At 44.2% G+C, this 15,774-nt stretch overlaps 1 protein-coding gene across 3 annotated transcripts; it reads right to left on the bottom strand.

The window, feature by feature from the left end:
* Positions 1 to 699: 699 nt before the first annotated feature.
* LOC133913833 (pseudouridine-5'-phosphate glycosidase-like) lies at positions 700 to 11,065 on the bottom strand. 3 transcript variants are annotated; one of them, XM_062357104.1, is made up of 12 exons: positions 10,867 to 11,056; positions 10,635 to 10,745; positions 10,212 to 10,294; positions 9,860 to 9,919; positions 9,653 to 9,713; positions 9,140 to 9,264; positions 8,535 to 8,612; positions 2,449 to 2,494; positions 1,844 to 1,964; positions 1,685 to 1,770; positions 1,340 to 1,423; positions 700 to 1,135 (listed from the first exon to the last, which is right to left on the bottom strand). In XM_062357104.1, exons 1-12 carry the CDS (start codon positions 10,958 to 10,960, stop codon positions 1,113 to 1,115), a joined length of 972 nt encoding a protein of 323 aa, XP_062213088.1. In that variant the 5' UTR covers positions 10,961 to 11,056; the 3' UTR covers positions 700 to 1,112. The 3 variants fall into 3 exon arrangements, with proteins under 3 accessions (XP_062213088.1, XP_062213089.1, XP_062213090.1); XM_062357105.1 differs by having other exon boundaries at positions 9,140 to 9,246; positions 10,867 to 11,053; XM_062357106.1 differs by lacking the exons at positions 700 to 1,135; positions 1,340 to 1,423; positions 1,685 to 1,770; positions 1,844 to 1,964; positions 2,449 to 2,494 and adding an exon at positions 5,156 to 5,602 and having other exon boundaries at positions 10,867 to 11,065.
* Between the last annotated feature and the right edge of the window lie 4,709 nt (positions 11,066 to 15,774).

Raw genomic sequence — 15,774 nt, 5'->3', positions numbered from 1 at the left:
GTTATTGATTTTACAAGATTGAGATAATTTTTAGATTTTTTTTGTTGAACTTCACTAAAAATTGATAAAACCGCTTGATAAATCGAGAAAACTGAGCGGTTACTGACAAAATCGAGTGGTTACCGACAATACGAAAAATTCGAGAAAAACAGTCAATAAATCGCAAAAACCGCTCGGTAACTGGTCCAATTCGACCGGTTACCGAGCGGCTAAAATCGCGATTTTTCCACAAATTTCAAATTTATTCAAATAAATTTTGTCCGAAATTTTTTAAAAATTTGAACGGTTACCGCAGTAATCACGATTTTTCGGTTACCGCCGGAGCTCGGTAACATAAACCTTGGTTGCTCCCCAATGCTAAAATGTGTCGGGGAAAAGAACCACGAGCAATCCTCAACTCACTTGCAGTGCCCTACAACGAGCCCATAAACATTAGCCATAATAAAACTAAGCACAAACTCAAGTATAAAAACATAGATATACTATAAAAATATTGTTAAACGAACGAATATGTCGAAAGTGATACTATTGTTTGATTTTAGATGGGATAAAAAAAAGATAACGTTATCCGTTAATTTATCTCCTAATTTCTTTATTTATTTGTATTATTAAAACAGGGACGAGTGTGAATTACAAAAGTGGATAAATTATTCAAATTTTAAGGATTTTTATTAGATGGCAAAAAAGTAGAAGAAGATATAGCGTGAAAACCAAATTTGTGTTTTATATAGTAGAGAACGACAAATCCACCCCATTATTAAACCACCAAATCCAGATGGAAACAAAGATACCCAACAGAGAAGAAGAATTGTCTCAACTCCACACTGCCACCTCAGCTCGTCCATGGTCCATACACACAGATAGAGCCATAGCAAGACGAATACTATTATTATTGTTCTGTGCCATAACTTCGAGTTATCAACATCCCGACGCAACAGGATATGCATCTGAGGGAGAACCAACACTCCAACAGGAGATCACTAGTCGCAAAAACATCATGTCTCATGCCGTGTCGGACGGGATGCCAAATTCTGGTGGATGTTTGCACTGAATCACCACTTAGTCATGTGTCCGTTTACCACAGCTTCCATATCTGCAAGCGAAGTGAAGCTCTATAGTGCACTCCTCCCAAGCCCTGTTATAGCAGGTTGAAGACACTCAGATTTCCTCAGACAAATACCCCAAACAGAGGATGCCTCCTAAATGAATTGGCTCAATATGTGATTATGCAAAAATAGCAACGCATGCACTTTATATGGTTTAATCATAGAGGGTGCATTTAATTCCACAAATGGTGGCACACAAAGTAATTTTGGTAACAAAGGTGATGGTAGCTTACTGTTTGTCTTTCTCTGCTCAAGATTAGAAAGAGCAACGGCAATTTTCGCACCAAGAACAGCATTGTTCTTAACAAGTGCAATATCTCAACATCACTAAGGAAAAACTCTCTTCGGATCAAGGGAATTATAAAATGCACAAAGTTCAGATGAAATTTGAGAACTCCGATAAGATGTTTTGTAATCAGAATTTGAAACGGTGCAAGTGCTGAATTGCAGCACATTTAAAATCTGTGAATAACTACCCCAAACTCAAAATTCTAGGTACACATGGATGATGCTATGGGATTATCCTGAAAAGATATAGCATGGACCAAAACTGTTATTCACGTAAAATTATAGGATACTGGCTTCCAGGGAAGATCCTCCAGTTAGTTCTTTTACTCTCTCAAGCATGAAGGGAGTGATCGCATTCCCTATTATTCTTTTATCACTGAGAAACAGAGAGTGGAAATCATTAGGTACCATTTTTATATCATCGACAGAAGAACAGATGATGACTTTACTCTGCTTCCTTTAGAGCTTTCTGTATTGCAGACTCTATAACGTTCCCTGAAGCTGCATGCTGTTTGGGAATTGGCACTGCAATGAGAATACCAGATCCTAGATGTAGATTCTTGTTTGCATCTGCACATGAGAATACCAAAGTAGACTCAAATCAGAAATCATCATAAACAATTAGTCTGCAGAAAACTCTAGACCCACTGATAACCAAGATTCTGATCAGTGCGACAAACACATTGAATTGCACAAAAACAAAAGTTTAAACAGTTAAATGTGTGGATCACCTATTGGAATTAGGTAATGTAACCATGTTCTGCACATTAGAAGAATCACAAACATTCTATCTGCCTTTTGGTTTTAGATTTTATTGAGCGTATAATTTGGAGCTATTTATGGCCCTGACTGTAGATTTCCAAATGGGTACTGAACTTTAAATTGAGTCTATGTTAATGCCAGGCACTATCTCTGTGAGATCAAGAAATCAAGATAACTCAGGGAATAGGCAGACATGGTGGATCTAGTCATTTCCGACAGTTAGTGTGAGACCAATAATGCCCATGAAAAGTGCAAGAATGAATATAAAAAAATGTCGTAATTTGGTACTCACGTATTATTTTGGCACATTCTTCCGGAGAATCAACACGACATGGCACCTGCATTAAGTAACAAGTATATGTATAGATTGTGACTAACCTTGGGATTAGAGAGCTTGATCACGTCATTAGGGTGGATGTGTATATATAGCCATGAGATAGGCCAATATGGGCCTTATTAACACCCTCCCCCCCCCCCCTCAAACTCAAGGCGGATCTAAAGCTTTGAGTTTGAGCAAATGAAGTCGATGTTGCTCTCGAGTCTGTGCTTTAGTGAAGAAATTTGTAACTTGCAGTTCGAATAGCACATACTGAAGAGTAATTGTTTTCTGATGACAATGAGACCGAGTAAAGGAGGCATCAACACCAATATCCTTTGCAAGTTCATGCTTCACATGATTATTGAAAATCTGTATGGCTCCAGTATTATCACAAAGAAGATGTATGGGATCATCACAAGAAATACCAAAATCAGCCAACAACCATCAAAACCATACAATCTCAGAAGTGGTGGTAGCAAGTGCTCAAAGTTCTGCCTCTGTACTGGACCGAGATACCGCTGCCTGTTTCTTGGACTTCCATGCAAGAGGCGAAGAACCAAGAAGAATGCAATAACCAGTGACAGAACGACAATCTGTTAGATCACTTGCTCAAATGGAGGCCGAGTAAGCAAGAAGCTGAAACGGACTATCATGGGCATAAAACAAACACTGAGATAATGTCCCCCTTAAGTATCTCAGCATACGAAGTAAATGTCCAAAATGAACCGAAGTAGAAGCACTCACAAACTGATTCAAAATATGGACAGCATGAGCTATGTCAGGTCTGCTAACAGTAAGATAAACAAGACTGCCCACAATATGCCTATATCGAAAGGGATCCTCAAGATGTGTACCATCAGTAGGACGAAGTTGCAAGTGAAGATCCATAGGTGTTGCGGTTGTCCTGTTATCAGTAATGCCAGAACGAGAATAAGATCTTGAATGTATTTGGACTGAGAAAGATAATAACCCTTGGCGGAATGTAAAACCTCAACCCCTAAGAAATAACTGAGAGGATCCAAATCAGACATCAAAAATTGCTCACTAAGTTGCTTCACATGAGAAATATGTTCCACATCATCACCCGTGATCAACATATCATCAACATACAGAAGAAGTAAAATATGTCCACGTGAAGAGAGATGAATAAATAAAGCAGGATCATGATCACTAGATGAGAAACCAGTAGCTCGTATCACAGAGACAAAATGCTCAAACCAAGCACGAAGAGCCTGTTTTTAAGACCATATAAAGCACGACGAAGACGACAAACATGTCCTGAAGGAGCATCAACACCTGGGGGTGGCTGCATATAGACTTTCTCGTGCAAATCACCATGAAAAAAAAAACATTCTTGATATCCATCTGAGAGATAGTCCAAGAACAAGTAGCAGCTACGGCAATCAGAGTACGGACAGTAGTCATGTAAGCAATAGAAGCAAATGTCTCATCATAATCTCACCCCTGAGTCTGCTGAAAACCTCTAGCAACAAGACGAGCTTTATACCTCTCAATAGAACTATAGGTACTGCATGTGACGGTAATGGAACAATATCCCAAGTGCATGTACGATCAAGTGCAGCAAGCTCCTCAGACATGGCAAGCTGTCATTCCGAAATACTAGAAGCTTCCTGATAAGTGGATTACTCATCAATAATAGTACTCACACGTGGAAAATCCAACCTGTCAGGAGGCTCAATAGTAGTATGATCCCGTAGACTATATCTTGGACCAACCTATGACTCATCAGAAATAGTATGTGACTCGTAAAAATTATCAGATTCATCAAAAATAGGAACATCAGGACTAACCGAGGAGGTAGGACTAGGCGGAAGCTCCATGGGATCTGTGGGACGACGAGTGTATACATGTATTATAGGTGGTTTAGATTGTGGGGGTGGAGCAAAAGTGGGTGGAGGAGGCTCATTAGAAATGAGTGGAACGGATAGGGGTGAAAGCTTTGTGGGATCTATGGGACCGCGAGTGTGTACATGTATGATGGGTGGTTTAGACTGTGGAGATGGAGCAGAAGTGGTTGGTGGATGCTCATCACTGGAGGAAATAGGAGGGAGACATAGAAACGATGTGTACTCTGTGGGAGAATAGGATGGCTAAGTAGAAGGGTTATAAAAGAAAGGGTGGTCCTCAATAAAGATCACATCACGAGAGATACGTATGCGACGTGAGGAAGGATCATAACAATGATAACCCTTATGCTCAGGACTATACCCCAGAAAAACACACTCAACCGATTGAGCTGTCAACTTAGTTCGCTCACTAGATGCAAGCAAAACATAGCACGTACACCCAAACACCCGAAGATGATCATAGCTAGGAGGAGTACCAAAAAGTATTTCACCGGGGCACTTGCCAGAAAGTTTGGATGATGGTTGTCGGTTGATGAGATAAACAACAGTGGAAATAGCTTCGTCCCAAAAATGAGAAGGAACAAAAGAGGCAATCAGAAGTGTTCGAGCAGTCTCTATGAGATGACGATGTTTGCGCTCAGCAACATCATTCTGAGCATGACCACCAGGACATGAGAGCTGAGCAAAAGTGCCCTCAAAGATCAAGAACTAGCGAAAAATATCAAATAACTACTCACCACCAGAGTGAGAACGAAAAACTTTAATAGGAGTAGAAAACTGAGTGTGAACCATGCGAGTAAAAGAATGGTAAATAGAACGCAACTGGGAACGATGTTTTATGAAATAAATCCAAGTAGGCCGAGAATGATCATCAATAAAAATGACATAATACTTATGACCGCCCTTTGTAGCAAAAGGTGCAGGGCCTCGTACATTTGAATGAATAAGATCAAAAGGTCTAGCAGAATGAAAAGTACTAGAGGAGTATGAAAGTTGTATTTGTTTGCCAAGCTTACAACCCTTACAATGAAAGCTAGACTCGATAGATGTATGACCTAAATAACCTTTATTTATAATATAGACAAGCGAGGCCCACATAGATGACCAAGGCGATGATGCCACGTGGCAAAGGAAGAAGTGAATGACGATGCAGGAGATGACACATGAGCGGTAGAAGCAGCGGAAGGAAGGCGCAAGGTATCCAAAACATAGAGGTTACGGCAATGGCCAGTCCCAATCATAGTCCCGCTTCGACGATCCTGAATGAAACAAGATAAGTCATCAAATCCAACAAAACAGTTATGGTCAGTAACTTGACCTACTGAAAGAAGATTTATGAACAACTGAGGTACAAAAGAAACATCGGGTATAGAAAATTGAGAATTGCAAAGTGAGCTCTGATGAGTGATATGACAAGATGTACCATCAGTTGTCTGAACAGAAGCACCATCAGTGACAGGCTTGCAAGCAACCAACTGGGACTGATCAGATGTCACATGAAAAGAAGCCCCTGAATCAAGAACTCAAGACGATTGAGGAGCACCGACGGGTGAGGCAGCAGGAACAGACACGGAGCCTCTAGAAGTGGAAGATGTACCACGCCCACGAGCATGACATGCACGATACTCAGCCAATTTCTCTGGATGCCGAGTAAAGCAATTTTCTGAACGATTGCCAGTCTTTTTGCAATGCTCACAAGGAATATCCTCGGAAGAACTGCCTCTAGTTGTGTTGGTCCTTTGAGAAGCTACAAGTACACTATGAGGTACTGACACTAGAGCAGACGCAAGCGAACGAAGACGAGTCTCTTCAGCAATCAAGGCAGACAATACATCAGCAATGGATGGAGTGATATGGTTGTTGAACAGCTGCATACGAATAGACTCAAAGTCTGATCGGAGGCCATGACAGAACTGATACATAAGGAACTTCTCAATGAACTTGTTATTTTGATCACAATAGTCTGAACACCCTCTAGTACACTGAGGGACCATGGAAAGCAACGGTCACATCAAATGATCAAATGCAGTGTAGTACTCATCTATGGAGAGATCATTCTACTAAAGGCCATGAAGTCCTATCATGAGAGTATGCAAGAGGGCACTGCTATTTTGAACATATCGGCACTGCAAATAATCCCACATCTCCTTGGTTGTCTTGTGATGCTCAAGACTCATGATCAAAGACTCCTTCATACCAGTGACAATGGCGCTCATAACCCTTCCATCATCATCCTGCCAATTCTTGACTTCAGCGGCACTAGAGCCATCTTTCGATTTATCAACAGATGGAACATCAGTCAAGTGAGACGCCAGAGCATAACCTCTCAACACAGTTTTCACGGAAAAAGCCCACTAAACGGTAATTATGACCATCAAGCTTAATAGGAATAGCAATTGCACTTGATTGTGACATATTGGAGACAAAGCACCAATAGATGTACAACAGCAGCATAGTAGCAAATGAATACCTTCCCTAGCAGCACCAATAGATGAATACCAAGGAGTCGGGCGACCACAGTCAAACCAGAGTCGCCGGCTGATAGGAGACCACCGGCGACGGTAGATAGACCGCCGGCGACGGCAGTGCGCGATGCCTGGAGGAGCGGCGCACGGATCCGGGTCGATGGCGCGTGAATCTGAGACGACAGCGCGCGAATCCGGGTCGATGGCGCGTGAATCTGGGACGACGGCGTACGGAACCGCGACGGATCGACAATGGCCGGCAGCGGCGGACGCGCACAACGGTGGGCGGAGCTGTGATGTTGAGCAGAGGCGCAACGGGCCATGGCGACAGCCTGATGCCGGCGCGGGGCAGATCCACATCCACGACGGCGGACAGCGGCGGGCCTGCGCAAGGCGGACGACGGGCCTGCGTGAGGCGAATCCACAGCCATGATAGCGGGCGGACAACGGCGGGCCTGTGCAAGGAGAGCTGAGCGCTGCGATGTGCAGCGCGGTTTGAAGGAGATTGAGCCGCAACAACGGCGAAGAAGATGGACCCACGACGACGAGCAAGCTGGTGACGAGGAGGCCGCGAACGGTGGCGGTGGATCGACGAGTAGGAAAAAAAATAGGCTTTAACCCTAACCCTAATCCATGGTTGTGATACCATGTGACTAACCTTGGGGATTAGAGAGCGTGATCACGTCATTTGGGTGGGTGTGTATCTATAGCCATGAGATGGGCCAATATGGGCCTGGATTATATATGGGCGTAGATATATAGTCAAAACAGGAGTAACTCATTAAGGCCTGCTTGGAATGCAGGAATTTCACAAGAACAATTCAACTACCACAGTAATCAGGGAAATTTCCCCACTTTCCGAACAAGGACTAAGTGTGTATGCAGGCATTCTGTGTCATTAGAATAGTTCACCATAGGATGTCTCTCTCAAATCCTGGTTGTAGTAATTCTTGTAAAATCGATTTCAGTACAGGGGTGTTGAGGCATTTGTACACAATCACGCTGTAACAGTTGGTCGACCAAACTTTTCTAGTTAATACAAAGATGCGTATTTCTCTTGCGTATTCGGGGGGTGGGGGGGGGAGGGGGTCACCAGAGGATGGTGGCAAATTACAGCAGGGCCGACAAGATATTACTCTGCTGAAATTTGATGGTACAGGATTTGGGGTAATTGTAAGTGTTAAAGCTAAATGGATTGTTTGCAAGAGGTCATGTTGCATAGCTATGAAAAGGCGTGAGATGAGGAAAATGTCCTTGAGATTAATCTAATGATGAAATATATAAGAGAATCCAGACTTGCCTAGACATTAGCTGATAGAATATATGATATGGGTTGCATTTACTAATGCAGTTGTACGAGAAAAGACACATATGAGAAAGGCTTAATGAGTTATGGCTTGAAAGCTTCAAGCTAGCTATTTTAAATGGCTGTGCTCTCACGAAACTGTGTCGAACAGGGGGAAAAAATGTAAAGCAGCTTGCCAATCTGCTCTTTCAAAGCTCACTACACTCCATGTTAAAACCACAACCTTGTTGCCATGATGAACAATCCAGAATTGCAATTTTGGGTGCAGAAATCTAGAGTTAATTGCTTTGTGTGCCATAAATCGTACTAAACTATCGCTGATTCAGATGAAAGCATTTGGCTCTTTCAACTGTCATGTAAACCTACGAGCAACAATTTCATACCAACTAAAAGAATATGTAACAGAAGAATTTTTTTTACCTGAGATCCACTATTTTCTGTGAAGAAAGCAGGAAATTCATTGGTTTTATAAGCAGCAACAGTTACCCCTTGAGTTTCCTGCCATGCAATCAGTTAGGAAGATCACATGACTGAACACCAAAATGGCATTGTACCTAGCACAGTGTATTGCCAAGACACACCAATTTTCTAATGTAACTCACATGTTACTCATCGCATAATGACTTGGGTACCAAGCAATAAAAGATCATATCTGTGTGGACTTTGATTAGAAAATGTGATATCAGAATATTCAGTAGAAGCATGAACAAAAGAAACTTTGGAAATATGGAACGCCAATAAGTCAAGATTCATGTTGTTTAACTTTGCCTAAATTAAGATGAGGGGGACAAAGGCCGATTCTTGCATCAACTCATTTTCAGATCTTGTTTTCTTATCATTTTAGATTTCACTCTAGTTTGCAAAGAGAAGTGACAAAACCTAAAAATAATCCTTATGTGCAGCCTGTCCAGTATCTAAAAACCTTAACAGCTAAAGAGAAAAACAATCCACATGAAAGTTCCTTCTTTACATAGATCAATCAGCTATTTCATGGAAGAGCCCAAATAATAAGTATACTAGATTACCAGGTATTCAAGTGTCCTCGGTATGTCCAAAATGGACTTCACACCCGCTGAAATAACAGCAACAGGAGTATTTCCAAGTTCAGTTAAGTCCGAGGAGATGTCCATGGCTGCATAATAATGAACACCTGTTTGTAGCTTTTTCATGGCTATCAATATGAAATGAACATACTTGGGCGAGTCAAAATGATAATGAAGTTAACATTTAACAGTGCACTCTTGGTAAGATGCTTTACAAATCAGATGAAAACTGTGCAAGACATGAGACTAGAGATGCAAGTGGGTGCCCAGTGGGTAGATCTGGGTTACTACTTTAAGTTCATTTACTTTCTTAGCTTAAGTTAGTGGAAGTGCATCTTTAGTTCAACTAAGTGAGTTTTGGGTCGACCCAATGAACCAAAAAAAGTAAAAGTTGCATCCCTACATGAGATTGAAAGAACTAGATCATAAATAGTCAAGGTGCAATGATACACTTCATCACTAGTGTGACTCCTTACACAACTGGAAGATGCTTACTTTGTTCACCCTGTCTATGCACGCCCCCGATTCCCCCGGTTACAAAAATTGGTATGCCAACCTGAATTTGGAAACAGCTTAATTTATATAGAGACAAATTGTTGGTACGACTAAAGATAAGAGGCATGAACATGAAAAATGCTATCAGATCAAGCAAGGATAAACAAGAAGAGTGTGATGATTTTGCAAAAGTTTTTTTTAGCAGACCTTGTGAGCAAAAAACATAGTGGCAGAAACTGTTGTTGCGCCGTTGCCACCAGATGCAACCTGTCAATTAGAGAGAGAAAAGGAGAGAAACAAAGATAGACATATGAATATCCGATTAAAAGATGCTTAAACACAGAAGGCGTGCAATGCTCAACATGAGGTCATCCAGATTTGGCTGCTGTAACTCAGATGTCTTTGCGTTAAGGATCTCAATTGCTGTTATGGCAACAAGGAGGAAGATTATTGAGGCGCAAGACATCTGAGTTATTGCAGTGCCCTTTAGTGTGATTATAACTCAAGGACAAACAGTGTGACCTGAGAATGAATGATTTCCAGTTTGCAAGGTACTGACCACATGTGCAATATCCCTCCTAGCTGTCTTCTGAAATTGTCTTCCACTTATAGCCAATCTCCTCAATTGTTCACTGCTAAGGCCTATGATAACGCAAACAATGTCAAGGATAAATGTAAAACTAATCACAACATTAGGAGGGCTTTGAGCTAGAAATTTGGATAGCAGACGGGTATGTTGTCAACCACATATATGACTCTAATTGAAGAGCTCTCAAACTGCAACGTCGACATATGTGATTAAATGATTAGATGACTAACATCTACCTATGGATCATGATTATGATGTTTGGTGTCTAATCTAATGTAATGCAACGAAAAGCAACTTATCGTGTTCAACAGTCCGGGAGTAACTAAACGGATATAAGCAAAATTGGATAAGACAACCAGAAGTAACTGAAGAACCACAGAAGACAGAACTGACCAACATGTGGAACTCCATCTAGGATGGCTATGGTGGCAGGAACAGCTCCATTCTCCCTTACGATGGCCTCCACCTCCATAGCGGTCTGAAGATTCTTCGGGTAGGGCATACCTGAATGAAACGACGTCAAGCACCTGTACTGCCTCCTGTACACGCTGTATGCGCAGCATCGACTCTTGTGCACCGCGCCAAAGGGGCAAAAGGGGGAACGGCAAGGTAGAAGCGGGCTTACCGTGGCTTATGATGGTGGACTCGAGGGCGACGACCGCGCCGCCGCGCGCGAGGGCGGCTGCGACCTCTGGCGCCACCGCGACGCCCGTCGACATCTACGGCTACCGTGTCAAGGTTCACTCTGCAACCGGAACAGGATGTTGGTAGTTGGGACCACACCGGAGGAGATGGAAAGGAAGCGGCATAGGTTGCCACCACACCGAAGGCGGACCGGAGTACGTTTCCGCTGTTGGTTCGCGTGCTTAGCCTCCGAAGGCGTAATCTCTTGCCAGATCGGACGACCCACAGCTGAAGTCCACCCGCGCAACAATCTAGGCCGTCAGCGCCAGGTCAACCAACACGCTGGCCGCAACAACTGCCTGGCGTGGCCTATAAATCAAAAGAGAAACGTTATTTATCTGTCAACCAAAAAAAGAAATCTGTTGAATTTCTTAACTAGGATCCACGTCAAGATTCGCATGACCTTCTTCCCTGGTGACTTCTCCGGTGAGCTCAATTGATCTTGTTTTGGTGCGACAAGTGCACCAAATCAATCAGTAAAATGTGAACTAAGAAGGAACATTGCTTTCCGCCACTAAATGAAAAGCTAGCAACAAAGCAGTTCTCCGGCGAGGGCTAGGGTTAGGGGTTGGGTTTAGGGTTCGGGTTTTTGGGGGATGGATTTGTGGTTGCCGACGGTGGAGGGAGGCCTGGGGAGGTTGGTAGCCGGTGGTGGCGGCGGGACAGTAGGGGCACCACCCGCCGCGGGTGGTGGTGGATCGCAAGTTGGGCTACGATGGTGGCGGGGGCGAGCATAGCCGACGGGTTTAACGAGGGAGCGGTCGTGGGATTAGCGACTCTAACGATGGTAACGTCGCTGGAGCCAGGTGGGGCAATAGTGGAGGCGGGGGCGAACGACAACCGGCTCGGAGGAAGAATGAGAGTGGCAGCGGCAGAGGAGGGAGGGGTGGCAGAGGTGGGCGGAGTCAAGAGGTGGTGGCAGGAGTCGGGCAGGATGGGGTGGGGTGGAGTGGGGAGTGAGTTTAGGGTTGGAGGTTCTATGTGAACTGAGACCGATCTAAAGCATTGGATTGAGATCGTACGACCTAAAATTCAAATGATTTTCAAAGAGAAAATATTACATCAGATAAATAGACAAACCCAAATTAAAATCCTTTGGAGACCCTGGCCCCTTTCGTCTCCCTGTCGAAAGAAGAAGAAACCGTCGTCGCCACCCCGCCGAGAAGAGAGCCGAAGAATGAAGAGATGGGTCGCGTGATCAGTGCACAACGCAAGGGTGCGGCGGGGTCGGTGTTCAAGTCTCACACGCACCACCATAAGGGTCTTGCCTGCTTCCGCGCACTCAACTTTAGCGAGCGCAACGGCTACCTCAAGGACGTCATTACCGACATCATGCACGACCTCGGCCGCGGCAAGCCACTCGCCTGCATCACCTTCTGCCACCCCTTCCGCTACAAGCACTAGAAGGAGCTCTTCATCACGGCCGAGGGAATGTACACACGTACCTTATCTCTTCCCCTCTTCTCTCTTCCTCATCTGACCACTCCTCCGAGCTTCTGTTCCTCCTCCTCCTCACGCTTGCCTCGGCCACCACGGTCTTCCTCCTCCCTAGGCCCCATTCGCATCCTTCCACGCTAAGCGGTGAATCTTGGTCATCGTCTTGTCCCCGTCCACCGCTACGCTGTCCGCTCTCACGTGCATCAAGGAGTTGCAGTTGCTCACCGTCAGGGTCGAAGCAGACCCGATGGAGGGCAGCGTGGAGGAGGGCGGGCATGAGGGGCTATAGGGGAGCAGGCAAGCCGTGGCAGGGAAGCGATGGAGGAGGAGGAGGGGACGACGCACTCTATGTGGCCAGAGGAGACAAATTTGGGCGGATTTAAGGTGGTGCGCTCGATGGGGGCGAAGATCTTTCATGTGTGATGTGACGGCGGCCTTCGTGCCGTCTCGTTTTCTTATGTAGGGTGGAGCAAGGTCGAGGATGTAGTATGGTCATAGCAAGCGCAACGACCTCGGGAGCGAGGTGGGTGTCATGGAGGAGTGCGGCATGAGGGCACCGGTGGTGCGACGGCTGATGGTGACGAAGGACCAACCGCGCACACTGGAAGACCAAGCAGGTCGAGCGCAACTTCGCCATGTCGGTTTGGACCCCAATGGGCAAGCACGACCTCATCGTTGTGTTCTATGGTGACGGTCTTCGTGTCACCGTATTTCTTATACAAGGTAGAGTAAGGCTGAGCTAGCGCGGTAGCGGCGGCGGAGCATGCTGGCAAGTGGTGGCAGCAGCCGAGCATTCTCGATTTCGAGCCAACTCATTTATTTTTTTCATTTGTTTCTTGAAAATACCAATACTACCGGTGGACAATATTTGACTGTGATAACAATCCGACTATCACTGCCCGTTACGTATTGCTGGTTCCCAAACCGACAGTGAAAGCCAATTTGAACCCGGCAGTGAAGGGTTATTCTATAGTAGTGACGTGAAATATATCTACAAAATTGGCATGATGATAGATTGACTTGTATATATTCTCCATCGCCAACTTCCACTATGATCCTTCCTATCTTCGAGTCTCTTCCCCAAAGCAGGGAGGCATCGATCCTTCCATAATGCCTCCTCTCCAGTTCACTTATACTTAACTGCTATCATTTCATCTTGATATAAATATATCCACATGAATTAGGATCAATATATCATATGTTGCAAAATTGCTCTACCAGAAACTCTTCAATATAGGGATTTGAGATGGAAGTTCGAGGGAAGGATGAACGGCTGGGGAGAGTGGCGACATGATGGTCTTCTTCTTGGTCTTCGTCACCAGTACAAATTCGTGACATAAACAACCATCGGGTTGACGTCGGGGGTGTAGGGGCGGCGCCAGGGCGTCTAGACAGCGGGGCGATGGTGGGCGTCGGGATGATAATATAGCTCAGCGTTAGGGCGAGTGGGGCATTTGAATTTATATTCAGCGATATCACTACCGGTTGTAGCCTCATATCATTGTCGGTTGTCGGTGCTATACTACAACCAGCAATTAGAGGTGGGAATGGACAGAAATCCAAATCCAAAATAATACAATCCATAGTAAATCCAAATATTATCAAGCCATTGTCCGTCCAATCCAAATTATACAGCAAATGTTCAATCTGAATCCAATCCAATAATGAAAAGTCCAAAGTCCATCCAAATATCCTATCTCTCTGTTTCACCCTCTTCATTCCTTTGTTATCGTCTTCCTACATTATGTTGTTCAATGGCTCACATTGTTGTCGTCTGCAGGCAATCGAGAGGGAAGAGAAGGGAAGGTGGGGGGTCCTAGGACACACGATGATGTCGAGCGCCGATGCGGCATGAGGCGAGGCAGTGAGATCGACCTCATTGGCACCCGCGCGGTCAGTTCCTACCTCGCACAACGTCATCAAGCACCGGGAAGGTAGCCTGACAACATATAGCAGTAGATAGTAAGTAGCACCAAGATATGGCCGACGTCATACACTCTAGGCGAGGAAGATGCAAAGGATTATCTCATTAGATAAATCCAAGCAAGTAGGCTACTGAGGCCCATGCTGCTCCAAAGAGCATGAATGTCGTTGTTGTAGATATCTATGCCCAGCGTGATCAGTGTAGAGCTCAACTTGGTCCAATGCTGCCACCGTAGAACTTGACGAAGACTAATCCCGTCGTTGCAGCCTTTGCAGTTTATCGTGATCCACTCACGCGGGAGACTTGTACATGACATTCGAATAGCTTGATGCCCGCTTCTTCTAAAGACCATCAACTTGATATCGGGAGCACAACTATCTCCTAGGACCATCGATTCTGATGGACAAGACCCCACCACCACCATAGACTGTTAGAATGTGTTAAAAGCCCAATGAACAGTCCAAAACTTGGCTCATGTGCCATCAAATATTTATTTTTAGTTTGGACCCTAAGTACATGGATATCCACATCCAAAACAAGTCCAACCCAATGGAATCCAATGAGACAAAGTCCAGTTGGACTTTGGACTATCTAAATCCATTCCCACATCACTGGTAGTGATACTCTTTCTAATTTTTAAACATTGTATACAATGACAAATCACTATCGGTTATAGACACAAACCGGGAATGATAAAAGAAGTATCACTACCGGTTCATAACACCAACCGACAGTGATAGTGTGTATCACATCCGGTTCGTAACGACTCACTGATTGATCGACCGTTGGAGCTTGTGGACTAGCAGCGATACTTTATCACTGTCAGTTATTTTTTGAACTGACAGTAAAAAAAGAGATTTATATGACTCATTCTACAGTAGTGAATATATCTGATTGGGTGATCCAAGGATGCCTTTTTTCCTATTATCATAAAACAATGACAATGACACTACCAAAGCTATCCATTTGTCAGAGGATGATGGGGGGTTTGGAGGCGGTGGCAAAGATAAAAACTAACAGATAGGAGGTCATGACGGATTTGTTGACCATATGCCTTGCAGTCTCGAAGACAAGAGATAAGGATGATACTATAATATCTTGTCAAAGAGGATGAAAAAGGCGCAAGGGAGCAAGGGTGGCATGGGGGAGGACGATATGGTTGTAGTGGTAGTGGTAGGAGGTTGATGATGGTGCCTCACTAGCACCAAAAACGATACTTTGAGAGAACAAGAGTAGAGTGTGCGTGGGGTGGGGAGCAGTTTTTTTAAACATGAATCATTACGGTAATTAGACTAGTCAACTTTGAGGACAAATAATCTACCTTTTATGGCTAATTGTTTTGCGTGGGAGAGAAAATGTAAAGGAATCTTAGAAGGCAACGCATACATCCTTCATGGAATTTGAAAGCTGATGCTGTCACTTTTGAACATTATATATAGCATTCAAAATGGACAATGGGGACCTAGACGTAATAAGGAAAACTGTGGA

The sequence above is a fragment of the Phragmites australis genome, chromosome 3 (assembly GCF_958298935.1).
Source record: "Phragmites australis chromosome 3, lpPhrAust1.1, whole genome shotgun sequence".
Lineage (NCBI taxonomy): Eukaryota > Viridiplantae > Streptophyta > Magnoliopsida > Poales > Poaceae > Phragmites > Phragmites australis.
This window is presented reverse-complemented; position numbering and strand designations above follow the sequence as displayed.